Here is a 16,943-nt window from a genome sequence, read left to right on the forward strand (position 1 = left end):
TTTCATGGACCAAGATTGGGGGTTGGTTCATTATGCGAGTGGGTTCATTACACGAATAAATACAGTATTTTTGTATTAGGAGCAATAGGGGATCAAAATGAACAGTGCCATCTGCCGGTATCCTGTAAGCTCTATTTGCCATGTTGTGTTGGGCACAAAAACGAAACCGTATGCATATCGCAACATTTACGGTGGTAGTTGCCGTTTGTTTATCTTCATTCTGCCATGACTTCTCTGTGCTTCTCGCACTGTTCAGGCAACAAGGGAGCCCTGGCAATGCCAGAAACAAGGTAGCACTAATTTTCAAATTTACCAGTTACATAAGAAAAGAGCATACCGACCAGCACTTGTTTCGTCTGCAACAATGGTTTTCAGCCATGGATGTGTTGGGGCCCCTAGCAGCGAATGGAAAGAAGGGGGGATTATGCTGGGTAGGCGGCACCTGCTAGTAAAATCTGACTTCTTGCAGGCACTGCAACGTGCGTTCAGAATTTAGTCAAGGGCGTTTTTGCTTGGCTTTCGCTTGACCTATTGCTTTGCTTGACTCGAGTAGATGTGATAGAAGCAATACTACCTTCGACCAGTAGTGGGGCACAAGCCAACATCCGCTTCCCACAACTCGTTAAAGGCAACGCTTCTCTTTCATTCATTAATTATGAAAATTAAAAATGAAATAACAATTACCACAACTGGAGCGTGAAGCAGGTAGGTGCCTTTTACTGCTACCAAAAATATGAAACAAATGTGCCACATCACTTCATTTTGGATAGTTCATCACTATGTGGCGCAGTCGCACTTTAAAAAAATTGAAAAAATGAAAAACAAAAGCGGGTTAAAGTGTCACGGCTCATAAAAATGGCTTCGCGGACCCCCTTGGATCCGTGGACCCCCATTTGAAAACCACTGGTCTACAAGATTGGCACCTTTCGAAGTGACTGGCTTGCCCAAAAACTCTCTTCAACCTCAGTTCTTATTTTTCCGTATAGTTTAATTGCCTCTGCAGTTACTGCCTCTCCTAAGTAGACATATTCCTTGACAACTTGCCGCGTCTCTCCACCTATCTCTTTCAGACCTACTCTTCTGCTTGATCATAAGCTGTGATCCGTCCCCCGAGTTGCTCATCGAGTCAATGTCGTCAGCAAATCGGAGGTTACTAATATACTTTCCATTAACTCCTATTCCTAACTCTTCCCAATCTAGGGCCCCGAAAACCTGCTGTAAACATGCGGCAAATAGCATTGGAGAGATCATGTCTCCCTGCCTTACACCCTTCTTTATTAGGATTCTGTCACTTTCTTTATGGAGAACTAATGTGGCTGTGGATCCACTGTAGATTTCTTCCAGTATGTTTATGTAGGGTTTGTCGATGCCCTCTTCAATACTGCTGATGTCTCGACTGAGTCAAACGCCTTCTCGTAATCTATTAAAGATGTGTATAGGGGTTGGTTGTATTTTGTGCATTTCTCTATTACATGATTGATAGTATGAATATGGCCTATTGTGGAGTAGCCTGTACAAAATACCGCTTGGTCTTTTGGTTGACTGAACTCTAATGTTGCCTTAATTCTATCACCTAGTATTATTTTTGTAAATAGTTTATAGAGAACGGACAGCAAGGTGATCGGCCTGTATCGTAAAAACTGGTATAGATCAAATTAAAAAAAAAAACGCAATGAAAAGTTGACCCTTGTCTTATGTACTGGTCAGTGACTGAAAAAATACGGAAGTCTTGTAAAAATGGGCAGCTGAAGTTTGAAGCCTCTATTTTCATCGTGAGCATTAGCAGCGGCACCATTGGGCAAGGCTAATGCCTACAGTGTTCTAGTAATGCCATTTTGCCTCTGTTGTCTGCGGTCAGTCTGCTGTTTTCTTTTTCTTTTTCCTTCAGAAATGAGCCGTAGTCAACGGCAGTTTACGATAGGCTTAAAGAAAAAAGTGATCGAGTATGCTGAAGCACACGCCAACCTGGCGGCACAACGAGAATTTGGTACATTGGAGAAAAGTGTCCGATACAGAAGGAGCCACAAGCAGCGCATCACATCTTGCAGGAACTAAAAAAAAAAACATACATCGTTTCGTGGACGGACTGCAGTGCACCCCAAACTGAAAACACTACTTGCCGAATTCGTCTGGGAGCTGCGTGTAAGGTCGCTATTCGTAACAGCTAAGTCCATCTGCGTGAATGCTCTCAAGATAGCATGCGACTCTTGGCTCACGAAGGCACAATTCAAGAAATTGCCATCGTGGGTGCACCGATTTATGAAGAGGAAGGGCTTTGCGCTGAGGCAGCGTACTTCCATCCTTCGGCAAATTCTGCATCAGTAACAGATTGGATGGAGCGGAGGACGGTGTGCTCTGGGATGTTACTAGTGAAAAACAGATGTCGTCGCACTCAAGTTCGGACGAGTCTGAGTGACAATACTTTGTGGCCTTCTGGCGTTTAACTACATACGATTAGTGTCCCAATAAGAAATGGTCACCATAGTGCAGCTGGTTGTGTCGCTTACTTACCAAGGTAAGGGTGCGCCGCAATGTGTTGCGATTTTTAAAAATTTCTTTTTTCGGAGATTCAAAGTTTGGTTGATTGGCCTATATTCCGGTCAGACCTATGTTCTTGTTTTTTATGATAATTTTTCAAGTCCTTGACACCTTCTTTTTTGATGTTGGCATTCTTCCAAGATTCTGGTACCGTTCCCGTCAAGAGACACTTCGTATACAATGTGGCCAGTATTTCTAATACAATTCCTCTTTTCAGCAAGTGCGTTACCTTATCCTAACCAGCAGCTTTGCCTCTTTGCATTCTTTTCAGGGCTTTCCTTCCCCTGTCCTTACTGGTAGGATGTCGATTTCCTCTGGGCTATTATTGCTTTTTACGATATCATCCTGATTGTTTCAGCTTCTGTACAGCTCTCTGTAGAACTCCTCCGACACTTCAACTATCCTATATATATTTGTTATGACAATGCCTTCCTTAACCCTTAATGCATACATCCGGTTTTCGCCTACGAACAAGTTTGCCTTCGCAGATTTTAGGCTTCTGCCTCTTTTTACAGCCTGCTCAATTCTCTCTATGTTATATACAGTCAACTGCCGATTTTTCGGACATGCCCGATAATTCGGGCATCTTCGCGGCACCGCCACGAGCCCCATAGAATCAATGTATAAGGAAGTATGAAATTTTGGACGCTCGAACCCCCCGGAGTCCAATTTTCCAGACTTTTTGACGTGACGGAAGGTCGGAAACCACCACTGGCCTCCAGTGGAAACCACCACAACTGCGTTACACGCGATTACGATCGCATAAATGAGCGTGACGGTCTACTGTGGCGGCATATGTTGCTTGGACTCATTGATCGTTAGCGGAGAAACACACACGGCCTCCGAGATTCCTAACACTGGTGGGGTTTATCGTGCAAGGTGCTTCGCTGACAATCAAAACTATCCACCCAGAAATTTTTTGGCGCCAATAAAGTTCCTTTCGCTTTAGCGCTTGTGCTTGTGCGTGCCACTCTGGCTTCCCACGCAGCGCTTTCGCGAAGCGTTTCACCACTTCGAACTAGAACTAACCGTCACACACCAATTTGGTCTGGCCACACTAGCTATCTTGAATGTTTACCAGCGCCACCTCCGGAGTACCCATGGCACCGTCGCGCCGTTTTCTTTACGCAGCCCACATGGTGTTTGGCTAGCCTAGTGTGTGGTTGTGCGATCGTGTGAAGTGTGCTCTGCAACGCTAAGCCTAGTTGCTTCGACGCTCGTCAGCAAAATCCTTTGTTCACATCATGAGGATTTCGCTTGCCTGCGATGGCCCCCACTCGGCCTTCGTCGTCCTCGCCGATAGCATCGAAGCGCGAAAAACAGTACCGTCGAGTAACAATGAAGAAGAAAGCCGCCATTATTAAGTTAGTGAAGAGTGGCCGATCGCAGGCTGACGAGAGCAAGGAGTTTGGCATTTCCAAGCAAACAGTTTCCAATTTCCTGAGGAACAAAGACAAGATCTTGGACGCGGCCGAAAAACCGTTTGGTGCCCAAAAGATGAATGCGAGCCTAGGTTTCCATCCAAAGCTTGGCGATGCTGTCGTCGTGTGGCTTAATTCAATGATTGCCAAGCGGTTGCCAGTCTCGGGCTGCATCTTGAAACAAAAAGCAGAAACTCTCGCCCTTCGAGTGGACATCACGGATTTTAAGTTTAGTCATGGATGGCTGAGAAACTTCAAGCATCGGAATGACCTCAAGTTCAAGAAGATGTGTGGCGAAAGCTGCGCCGTCGACAGTGCAGTTATTGCGCAGTACCGCAGTGGTAAACTCCATTCTTTATTGCAGCAGTTCTCTCCTGACAACATTTTCAACTGCGACGAAACGGGCTTGTTTTTTAAGCTGCTGCCGTAAAGAACACTTGCTTTTGCTGGTGACGCATGCCATGGTGGCAAGCATAGCAAAGAACGGCTGACTGTTCTTGTCGGCAGTAACATGTCTGGCAGCGAGAAACTTCCTTTGTTAGTAATCGGGAAGTCCAAGAGCCCGAGGTGTTTGAAAGGGGCAACGCTGCCAGTGTTATACGAAGCCAACAAAAAGGCATGGGTAACACAGCAGTTGTTCGAGAGTTAGGTACGCAGGTTGGACAGGAAGTTTGAACAACAGAACAGACGTGTTCTGCTCTTCTCTTCCCATGGTCACATCAATAACTTGAGGGCTATCCAGCTGGAATTCTTGCCGCCCAACACGACTGCGATCCTCCAACCGATGGACCAAGGCGTTATTCATAATCTGAAACTTTTGTACCCTTCACGTATACTGAACTGCATGGTGCTGTGCTCGGAAAACGGGAAAGGCGTTGACCTTCGGTCTGCTGTCGGAATGCTTGCGGACACATTTAAGGCAGTAACGCAAGACACGCTTCACAACTGCTTTCGCCACGCGAGCTTCGTACTCCACACCGAGGCAGCAGACTTGCCTGAAGAAAACGACAGCGTGACTGACATGTGCCCTCTCATGGACGATATTATCAACGACCTCTGCTCTGCTGGTGCTTTCATGCCCACGGAAATAACTTTTGAGCAATTCGTCAACGCTGACGAGCTCGACTTCTGCACAGAGCTAACCAACGACGAAATAGTCAGTCAGGTTATGGCGGATTCAGACTACTCCGATGTCGAAAAAGAGGAACCAACGCCTGCGCCACCTACGACCGCCGAATTGATTCGAGCATTGATGACGCTGTCATTGGTGTAGTGATGACATGACCCTTGCTCAGATCGAGGCGAATGTGATCACATGCAATCGGAACGCCGTTCAAACAAGGATCAACAAGTTTTTCAAGCCACTGCAGCTCTAACACTGGCTGCCCTGACTGACGGCACTCGCTGTCGGCTGCATGCATTTTTTTTAACGGCTCTTTTCAGAGCCACCCCACTGATGCTTTGGCAGAGTTCCGGAAGTCTGGTACTTCGACCTTGACCATCTTGATCTGAGAAATATCAATGCAATAGTGCGTTTTTTGCTTGCATTGAGAAATATTAGCAAAATGGTGCGGTTTTTTTGCTTGCATTGAAAATTGTCAGTAAAATAATGCGCTTTTTTTGCTTGCATTCATTTTTTCGGACTGCCCGAATTTTCGGGTGGTTTTTCGCTTCCTAAAGGGTCCAAAAAATCGGCAGTTGACTGTATTCTGATATCGGCTACCTTGCACCTACTGATTCGTTGTTTGTTGTCTCCTAATGAGATTTTTCGTCTCCTGAGGTATTTTGCCAGTGTCCTGCCTAGGCATATTACCTCCAACTTTCATTGCACACTCTTTGACGATACTAGTAAGATTATCGTTCATTGTGTGAACGCTAACGTCGGCTACCTCGCTTAGAGCCTTGAATCTATTCTAAAGCGAGACTCTGAATTTCTGTACTTTCCCTCTCACCGCTGGCTCGTTAATTGGTTTCTTGTATATCACTTTATGCTTTTGCTTTTTCAAATCTAGGCAAGTACGAGCTCTTATCATTCTATGGTCACTGCATTGAATCTTGCCAACTACTTCTACATCCTGTAGAATGCCTGAGTGGGCTCACAGAATGAAGTCTGTTTTATTTTTAGTTTCGCAATAGGACTTTTGACATCCACTTGGGGTTAGCCCATTTTCTAAAGAAGGTATTCAAGATCCATAAATTATTACGTTCTGTCAACTCTACTAATAACTCCACTCTAGCATTTCTTGAACCAATGCCATATTCTCTGACTACATGGTCTCAGGCTTGTTACTTGCCTACTTGGGCATTAAAGTCACCTATTAGAATAGTATACTGTGTCTTCTTTAAATAACGGCTGACTCTACGTCTTCCTAGAAATGTCCAACCAAATGATCATCATGGCTCGATGTAGACGCGTAGGCGTGCACCACCTTCATCTTGTTCCGATGGAGGCGGAAGTGTTGTAGGCCCGTGTGCTCAAATTTGTGTGCACGGTAAAGAACCCCAGGTGGTCAAAATTTCCGGAGCCCTCCACTACGGCGTCCCTCATAATCATACGGTGGTTTTAGGACGTTAAACCCCACAAATCAATCTATCAATCAAAGCTTGCATCACAGAGCCAAAGCTTTTGAATTTTCAGACAAGGTAGCAAACTTGATATCATTAGCAAGCGCAATAACGACCGTGCTTTTTCCGACTGGAAACTCGAGGCGCAGTTGATGTAGACGCGATGGCGCATCCCATGTGAAGCTGGCGCGTGGTCTGCGAGCAGCCGGAACCACACCGGCACAAAGGCTACTCTGTCACCTAGGCAACCGCCCTCCTCTGTCACTCGGCGAGCCCGCGAAGGGCTGCCACGGTTTTACATGCGAATGCATTTTTTTAGTCGAGCTATTTCAGGCATCCGGCATTGTCCGCAGTAGTATCTGCCTGCTGGCAGGTGTTATCTCTTCGGTATCACTGCCTCTCCTATATCAACAGCTGTGGTTGCACGCGCTTATCCTCACCTCTAGCAACCGGAGCATGTAGTGCAAGAAAGTGTAGTAGAGGGTAGGTGCAGTACTTCGTCTCTCCTTCTCTCCGTTCGCTCTCTGTTCTCTCTGCGTCCCACTCTCCCGTCCGCTCGTGCCTCATCCTTGACCGTTCGCTAGCAACATTTGGAAATGTGTGATCGAGACGCCCAGGGCCGTACCCAGGAATTTTTTCGGGGGGGGGGGGGGGGGGGGGGTCGTGTAGAACGGCTGCCATTTTTAAAGATTTATACTGGCTTATTTTCGTGAATAAAACAAATACATCGTTTACTTGTAATAATTCGATGGTACTTTTCAATTATTTGTACCCAAATAAAGAAATTGGTATGTCAACCTCAAATTCTGGTTAAAGCAAGAAATAAGTTTGGACAATAGCACCACCAAAGCCGGGGACACCGCGACCATCAGCTCCTAATGAAGTAACACAAGGTAACCGCAGTACAAAAACAGTATGTATGTGTTACAAGCTGCCACTCTAGCGTCGCCAGCGCGAAGTCGGCGACAGGAATGGCAGCAGGTTAGGTCGTTCCGTACGTAAGCAGAGACAGTGAAGAGCTCAGAGACGTATGTGGGGAAAAACAAAACTCTAGTGATATTGCAGCACTGCAGAGGAATCTAGTACAACACTTAATACCAACTAACAAAATACATATAAAATCAATAAATCAGCTTACAAGAGAGAAGTATTACAAACTACACAAAACTAACCAACAATAAAACTACAGATGAGAAAGTCCGAAGGTATAAACAGGTGAAGGGATACCTGTGATGACCGGCAGCGTTGAGTCCACGACGATCAGATGCGAGAAGTCTGAGAGAGTTCTGGCACAACTGCGATGTCGGCGGTGTTGCAGCGCTGGTGTTTCCGGGAGGCTAGTGCTAGAAGCCGATCTCGGGCAGGTTGAGCTTACTCGAGATTCAAGTACCGATGCCTACGTTACAGACGTTAATTTCGCGTCACAACTAGACGAATGGCTAAGTGTAGGTGGCCAGCCGACACGGAGCCACAACCACTTAAGGGATACTTCTTGATCTCCTTCTACACCATGTTGGTCAGCAACTAGACTGCTTAGCAAGGCGAAATCATGCTCTTAAATCGACCTCCGTGTCCCCTGATTCTCGTCCTGGATGAAAAGAGACCTCTACATGGGTCCAATCATGCACGTTTCATAGTTAGAAACTCCACCCTAAAAATATATTGACCACGTCCCTTTTAATTAGGAGAGGGTCCTCAACTGAGCGAGAGTGACAACCTGTTGGGGTTCTCTCATACGGCTTGTCCACAAGCAGCTTTGCCCGTGGGAATGGTCAGTTTCCTTGGTTTCAGGCGGTGCGTCTTGCAGTCTACAGCTAGTTTGGGGTGCATCGCGGCCTTTGACGACCCTGCCGACGCCGCCGTAGGTACAAAGGATCAAACATCGGCAACTAACGTTTGAAGAAGAACACCCCATTCAGTACTTCCCTGCACTAAAGGCCAGTCTTTTCATGAGCGAACGGTTCCACCGGTCAGCGGGGGAGTGCGGCGTCCGTTAATTTGCCGTTACGCCGGGTCCAAAAATGGCAGTCTGTGACAGCATGTATGCAAGCAAACAAACAAGTCGCCCGACATTCCGATCTTCTTGTTACCGTTCGCACATTCTGCTTGCTGGATAGTTTCCTCGTAATTGCGAAAGGATAGAAGGGTTGAAGCTTGGGCTAGCTGGGTTTTGCTTTTAATCGACTCTTGAAACATAGAGGGAAGTTTAAACAAGGAAGTTTTTCCTTCTCGGCAAATTGCAAAATTCTGTGAGGACTTGTTCTGGGGTCACTTGAAATTCTCGATGGATGCTGAGCAGTGCTAGTCCGGTCAATCTGTCGTTGTTCATATGATTTCGAAGGTAGCTCTTCAGCATTCTCAATGTGGAAAAAGTCCGTTCCGGGGTCGACGTCGACACGGGTAAAGTCGCCAGGATAGAAAGTAGGCTGTGGATGGCCTGTAAAGCACAAGCTGGGCGATTCTTTTCTTCGATCTGGCAGCATTTGTTCACCCACAGTGTGAACTCTGCTTCGATGACATTAGCCGAAGGAGTGTCGCCAAGGTAAAACTGCACTGCATCATCAATATCAGAAAGGCTAGCCGATGCCCAGAATTTCGGCAGCAGCATGTTAAGGCCAACCACGACCTTCTTATGGGCATCGAACCGGTCTCACATTTGGCATCTCCACATTTTGCTCTCATTCTAAGCAGTGCGCGGAAATTTCCATCATTTTTGAATGGCAGCACTTCAGACATATTTATTGGACCAGAGTAGTCTGTGCCGCGAAGTGGTACTTCTTGCCTGCCACAGAAAAGGATTGTTTCTATTATTGGCAGCAAGTTCTTGCGGTTTTCTTCCGCCTGCTTTTTAAGGCCGTGGTCAAGTTGTGTTAAGATGTCATGCTGTGAGCGGGACTGGACTGCTAAAAAGTTCTCCGATAGCGTTGTTGACATGGCGTAATAACTGCTGGATGCGTGGCTCTTAAAGGCGTCCATGGCTTTTTTGTAATTGGTGAACTCCTTAGTTACAAAACAGCCCAAGCGCTGGTGCTCCCCTTTTCATGCACACTCGCTTGCGAAGACTACGCAATATTTGCATAATGCTTTTTGAAGCTTCTCTGAATAAACAAGCCATGGGTAACGATCTACCCAGTGAGGTTGGAACTTCAGATTCCTTTTCCCTGTGGCTGGATAATCATAGTTAGCCGGAGGGGTCCACAGATTGAGCAGCAGCTTCTCCATCGTCTCTGGATCATTTACATTATTGCTTTTCGAGACAAACAGTCCCAAGTCGAAAATATTCGCACTCGTCGCACAGAGGGGAGGCGAACCAGAATGTGTAGGTGCCATGCCACTCACCTTCCTTGGGCTTTGCCCAGTGGTAAAGGCGTCACTTTGCCCAGCGCTGACTGTAGAACAAAGATCACTTGGAGTTGCACTGCGGCCACCATCATTTCCCGGCGGCGCATGGGTGTCCTGCTTGTGTTCGTTCTCAGGTGATTCATATAAACCAATGCATTCTCCTGAGTCGCTACAGAAGTTCGGACGCGCTTGGCTTTCCACGAGTGCTGAGGAGGGCGAAGTTTTATCCTTCGAAGGAGGCGGTTCTTCTCCGTCCGCTTCATCGGTTCGAACTTTCTTGAAGTAAAACGCAAGACTCCTTTGCTTCGTTGTTGCAGAGTGTCTTTTCATTTTGCTGCCGCAATCCTGTGCACGTTCACAGAAGTGGCCAGTGGCTCCAAAAAGACGTTTGCGACTGCTTCGACTGCCTGGCGTGAACGGCGGGTGATGTTTTCTTCTTTGCTTTCAATTCACTTACAGTGGCTAGAATGTAGAAGTGTAATGAACGCGCCGGCTCCCGCGTGGCGCATGTGTTTTCTGAACGCCGCTACAGCTGGTGTGCATGCAGGCCCATTATTGTACACCAGCTGCAGCAAACTGGATTAACGCTACTTAAAGACCTTTTCACAGAAGACTCCATGGGCACTGCATACTCCCCTTAATATACGTGAACCCCTAAGAATGCACTGCCGAGACATTTGCACTCCCGTGGTACAGTCCTGAAAGGAGGTGTTGCTCCGTTCCTGTGAAAAAGTCACCTTTTCACAGACGGTTCCCTGGACGCCTGCATAATTCTCTCTGGGCTGCGCTAATTAAATAGCCGTGACCCCCCAAAAATGCACTTTGTAGGTTGTGACGTCAGCCTCTGTACTCCCGCGCGCAGCCCAGCTTGGCGGCGTTTTTTTTCTCCTGTGAAAGTTGACCGCTGATGCCGGATTGTGTGCCGGCTGTATCCTCGCTTTGTGCGCTTTGTAGGGAGGCGCATATACCTTCTGTGTACAGAAGAGGTAGATTTCCTTGCGTGTGGTTAAGGTTGTTCGAAGTTGCTCGGATATGCCAGTCTTTCAGTAGATGTCATCTTCGATGATTCGTTTCAAAGGCGAGGACTACAGTTTGAGAAAAGTTTGCCCTGCAGCCTGCGTCCTCGGAATGCGCCGCTGAGTTTTTCCGCTTAGGGGTTTCGTTCCCTGGCAAATTTGTGCACGTCGTGTTGGTGTTGCCGTTGCTGTCGAACTGTTTACCTTCACAGAAGTAGACGCGCTTTTCGTAGGAACACAAAGCCGACACGTGCGGTCCGCACAGACGGATAACTTCTCCAGCGGCAATGCACAAGGAAAGCATCTGGAATCAATAAAGCAGCTGCTACGGTGTGAAAGACGAAAAAAAAAAGAAAGACTCGTAGGAACGCGAAGGCGAAGTGCAAAGCTGTACATATAGGGCAGGTGCGCCTGCGGGGGAGGGAGCGCTGAGGTGTTCTGGTAAAAGGGTAGGTTTGAAAAAAGGAAGAAGAGCGAAGCAATGCCAGGAAAGTTGCAGTGTAACTTTGGCAGCTGGTGGTCGCTGTGAAGGCGTGTAAATATTTTAGTATCACCCGAAAAGTTAAACCATCAAAAAAATTTTGGGGGAGTCAGAACCCCCTTACCCCCCCCCCCCTAGTTACGAGCCTGGAGACGCCGCTGTGAAACGCCAACGCTGCGCCGAGAGCCCTCTTTTAAAGACGATATTCTTTCTTGGAATACTTCGACACAAAAATTTTGGCCTGTCTTTGTGTCTGCCTGCCTGTCTGTTTGTACATTTATCTGTTTGTCTGCCGTAACGCTGCGTCAAACGGCCCCAAACGATATTCCAAACGACCAACCCCATGCATAGCTGCCACCAATATTGCTCATGTTTTGTGCGATATTCAACTAAAAAGCAATTATTGCGCATATCTGAGGTACAATGACAACACGTCAATATTCTGTATGTGTGTCTTTATACTAGAGAATAAGTGATTGTAAGGGCCGTAGCATTTATCACGCTGCGCTGACAATACAACGCTATGTTCAAAAAGGCACGTGTTTCCAATGCTTTTCTCCAAAGCGATGGGCAGGTGCCACGGTGGTGGCACCTGTCCGTCGCTTTGCCTTCTACACTTTATTGCCTCAGATACAAGTGCGCATGCCTTCCTTCGTATTCAAAGATAACTGCCAGATAGCGCTCGTGTTTAAAGCCCGACGCACACGTACGCTGCCTTAGTGCGAGCAGGAGTGCATCAGCGCGCATACCCCGGGCCACTCGCACACTACACTCGCAGGCGTGCGCCGGTGCGCGCTTATCTCAAGCAAGCGAGAATAGGCGGTGGCGTCGCATACTAAGCTGTTTATGAGCTTCGAAGTGATTCATTTGAGCTTGACCACTCTCCGTAAGTCGAGGGGGTGCCGAACAAAGCCATATGTACTGCACCACTTGGCACAGCCATGCAAACACGAGTGCACTGCACATCGATACGCGCACGATGCGTAGTGCACTGCTGGCACGTATGCCGAATCCGGCGCAATGTGATCGAGCCCAATGAGTGCTGCTGGTTAAAACTATTCAGCACTACAAAGCATGGCCAGACGAACATGAGAACACACTAGAGTGCATGGTGTCCATTGCTACGAAGTGCACGATGCGTTGTGCGAAACAGAGCCAAGCAGTCTCATGCAGTCATGTATTGTGGCGAAATATGTATGAATAGAGCTCGTAAATGAATACATATGGCTGTGAGTGTACTTGTCCTGTATGTAGGGATATAAAATATGCACAAAAAGGAAAGAAAAGGTAATTTGAATTAGTTCCTACACGCCGGCTAGGTCGATGTCTGAGTATAGCCATGACGTTGTTTCATATCTGCAGGGCTCCAAGCGTGGCCAGCGCAGCTAGACGTGCGCCATCTCAAGGGCGAAATCAGATCGCCGCAGTCATTTGCGTACGCAGAGTGTTTAGGTGGGCTTATGACATCTGCGTATCCATGGCCCCCGGAGCGGATACTGCGTGTGCTCCGGCAGCGTGCGTGTGGTTCAAGCTTAACGTGCCTCGATGCGCTCATTCGCCTTCGCTGCACAGATCGAGACACTCTAACGCAGCGCTTCCAGAACACAATTCACAGATTTCCTCATGCAGAACATCAAATAACCGTTTTGTTCACCCTCTCCAGACGCAAGATAATCGTCTTTCAAAGAAATTTGCAGTGGTACATGTAGATATGGGGCCAATTTTTCTTGTTCACTTCATATTAACTCTGCACGCTAACTACTAGAGCTTGAAACACATACCGCGTTTCTCACGACATAGTAGTATTAGTATTTTTTAACTGTGCATGCTCACTACTAGAGCTAGAAATGCATACCGCGAGAGAAAAACGCCATATGCGGCGAAGGGCGCTATTGGCTGCACGGTGTAAGAAAAAAAAACATTTATTTTAACGCTGGGTTCTCATGTGCGAAATGCCATTATGGATGCTATGCAATGCATTCGCACTTTCTCACGATTCCCTTCGGGCAGGTGGGGGCTTTTTTTGGTTGGTTGGTTGTATGTCATTAGATTGTCCTAGAGGAGTTTTAGGGAACCGGGCTCAGGCCTCTCACGATGAGACGTCGAGATCTTGTCTCAGCTTTTTCTTTTCTTTTTCCTCGCTTTGCCCCTCGTTCGTTCACTCCACGTCATCTCGTCCATCGTAATGACTGTGGTGTAGTAATGACCTGGTCGCTGTCTCTCCAGCAGCACACCTCCTCCTTTGAGAAGAGCACTCGCCACAGCGTTTGTCAGAAAGATTGACCAGCAACCACATTATAACTGGTCTTTTTATCTTAAGGGGCTGCACCATGAGCGGTATGTGTATACATGTGGTTGTATGAGAGGCGAAACAGGAGTTGAAAAAAGATTACGCCATCTCCCGGTAAACAGAACCATACGTCGATGCGAAGCAGCGTGCACTAACGCCTAAACTGGCAGCAAGGTTGACACTGGTGCTTATCACTGTATTGTCCAGGAAAGAAACCTGGGGACGTAAAGCACGTAGTGATGAACTGGTGTTTCCTACTAGAACATGCCAATTGCTGCTAATGGGCAGTGAGAAACAGAAGACTACGATTGGACGCGGAGATCAGCAGTCGGCTTTTAGTTAACGTGCAAGCTGCAAATTTTTATTAAACAATAATGCACAGGAAAAATCTCTCACCGGCACTACCTTGGAGGTCAACATCCAGCACTTACCGTATTTACTCGCATAATCCTCTCACTTTTTTGGCGGAAAACCGATGCAAAGTTGGGGGGTGCGAGAATTACGCGGGGAAAACTTTCCACGAAAACGTACAGAGCGAAAAAGAAAACGAAGTGGCCGCAAATCGGGATTCTCACATCAGCAACTAACAGCAAGCTTTGAGAAGTACTAATTAAAGCTTACCTCAACAGTAAAAGCACAGGTTCAACAAAAGGCAAGATTTATTTGAGACACAAAAAGTGCAAGCAAACAGTCGTCAATTAGAATACCATACGCAAAGCTTGTGGGCGTAGCAGTAGCGTACGTCTCTCAACAGGAGCCCTCAAAAAGTTAGCATAGAACATCAGTATTGGTCTGATGGCTATTTAACAGAATCGTCCGCACTTTCCTTCTGATGAAATAAATTTTACCATCAATCCCAGTTTCAGGCACACCGCAGGCCCAACGCGTCTTGGTAGCTTACAGCTGTCGTCACCAGTAGCGAACACAGAACTCATAGACTCCGAAGAGCCTACCGGCGACCCTGTTACCGTTGTTTAGTGCATGTTCTATCACTTTCAACTTGAAAGCAGCCCTGTAGCTTCAGTATCGCCCCATAACGTGACAAGGTTACCGACACAACATACAAAACATGCCGCAACGCGTACCTGCCACTTTGGCTTGGCTTGGATCGAATTGAATCTTCATGCAATAATAGTACGCTTAATGCTTAAGAGATGGCGCCAGATGGCCCGCCCTATCATCATCAGTGGTTGGAACGAGCAGACGACATTATTGCGGCAGTTTTCGAGGGTGGGATCATTACTCGAGGAAAAAAAGAAATCGTTATTTTTGTTGGGCCATGTGGGGGGTGCGAGAATTGTGCGAGAATTATGCGAGTGCGAGGATTACGTGAGTAAATACGGTATATGTATGGGGTGGTCAGTGAACGGTTGTGCAGCACGAGCAGTCGGTTTTTCAATAAAAAAACTTGCTAGTAGACGCTGCCTGCATTGGCGTTGCGAGGCGAGAGAGGGAAGGAGAGGTGCATGCGCAATGGCAGTGTAAACACCGCAAGAAGGAATGCCTAGAGGAGAAAGGGACGCTGGCATAGGTTAGCAGATACTTCCTGCGTCGGCGTTACGAGGTGACAGGGAGAAGCGGAGGAGGGGAAAGAAGTTGCGAATTTGAGTGTGAGTGGGGACGCCGACGTCATGGGACGTAGACCCGAACACGAAATGCTTCGCATCAAAAAATCATGTAGCAACCATGTGGTTACGTTATAAGTGGTCTGCACTTACATGCACACATACAAACACATGCACAAACAAAGAGCTGTACAAAGTATAGCAAGTTACAAACAGTCTTAACTAATGTTTTCAAAGTCATTCTGGAATATAATAGTGACATATGCACCACAAATTCAGTAATTAAAATACTTAATATTTACAAATAGATAAAAAGGAATAATAATATGTCGAAACACAGTTCTAGGTTTGATTGCCATGCATGTAATCAAATGTATTATGTCGAATTTCGTGGGGAATGGTGGCATACCACACTTTGTTGTCTCATACCAGTTGTGTGGCTCCACCCGACTTTTGCTGCATTTTATTAGTTATTTATTTACACAGTCATATGCAATAGTGTGTTACTGGATACATAATAAATTATGGGCATATGTATAAGATTATGTGTTCTATTTGACCAACTTTTTTCTCTTTTGAACTTCGGTGCAGGTGCGAATTGATTAATGTAACGTTTAAATACTATTACACTGCCACATGGCTTTAACCCCTGGTTGTATCGCTTGCTTTATGTCGACAATGTGTGCTGAGTTCTAACGTTATGCGAAATACTAAGGTATGTAAGCTTCAGTACTTTGAGTGACTGCTTATAATATTTTCACGGTACCCCCCTCGCTATCTAGAGTGTTTTGTGTGTGACACATGACCTTATTATCCCTCCTTCTATTTGCAGTGGTCAGCCAGCAGATCCGGCACCAGCTTTTTCACGATGGCGCAACTGAAGTTTTCAGGAGATTCGTTGGGTGTGTGTACGTTGACTTGGAACAGTAGTGCTGTGTGTTGTCGAAGCATCTTACAGCATGGAAGAAGAAAGAAGCATTAATTATAAGAATGATTGGAACTGTCATACATAATGAATTGAAATAATGAATTGAAATTTTGAATAAAAACCGGGCTCATCACTGTTTTCGTTTGTTTTATTCACAACGATGAGTCTACAGCACGTATACTTACCAAACAAATAGAGCATAAAATCATAATAAAATATGACAAAGACAGAGAGTAAAGAGCACAAACTTTCAACTGTTTTATTCCACTGACGATACCAAGGAGAGCCAGCGAGTGAAGAAACGAAATATAGCCAAAGGAAAAAAAGGGCAAATCCCACATACAGTGGGAATCGATATGCGAAGCACGAATGAGGAAGGTTGATATATGTCATTTCAAATCAGCACAACGTTACTTAAAGCATGCCATACTTAGATGTCTTATCAGACCTTAGTCATCTATTCAGGTCATGTGATACTAAATTTGGTGTTTGTGGAGCTAGCAAAACGACCACGAGCATGCTGTGAGCGTAGCATGTAGTCATGTTTATATGACACGCATGTCATGATTATCATGTTTGGACATGTCATTTACCTCGTCTTCCATTTACGCCACGTATACCAGATTTGATATATGAGGAGGCAGTAAAACGGCCGCCAGCGTGCTATGAACGTAGCATGTAGTCAAATTTTACATGCCACGCTTATTATGATTATCATGTTTGGACGTGTACTTTACCTTCGTCCTCCATTTATGCCATGTAATACCAAATTTGGTATATGTTAAGCTAGCGCAACT

The 16,943-nt window shown here is 46.3% G+C and overlaps 1 protein-coding gene across 5 annotated transcripts in view; it reads left to right on the forward strand.

The window, feature by feature from the left end:
- Window positions 1-16,284, forward strand: part of Nup214 (nuclear pore complex protein Nup214) — a 280,169-nt gene extending 263,885 nt beyond the window's left edge. For all 5 annotated transcript variants that reach the window (XM_037413729.2, XM_037413730.2, XM_037413731.2 and 2 more), the window contains one exon: window positions 16,051-16,284. In XM_037413729.2, coding sequence (XP_037269626.2) covers window positions 16,051-16,099 — 49 coding nt within the window. In that variant the 3' untranslated portion in view covers window positions 16,100-16,284. The remainder of the gene's footprint in view (window positions 1-16,050) is intronic.
- The last annotated feature ends 659 nt before the right edge of the window (window positions 16,285-16,943 follow it).

The sequence above is a fragment of the Rhipicephalus microplus genome, chromosome X (assembly GCF_043290135.1).
Source record: "Rhipicephalus microplus isolate Deutch F79 chromosome X, USDA_Rmic, whole genome shotgun sequence".
Classification (NCBI taxonomy): Eukaryota; Metazoa; Arthropoda; class Arachnida; order Ixodida; family Ixodidae; genus Rhipicephalus; species Rhipicephalus microplus.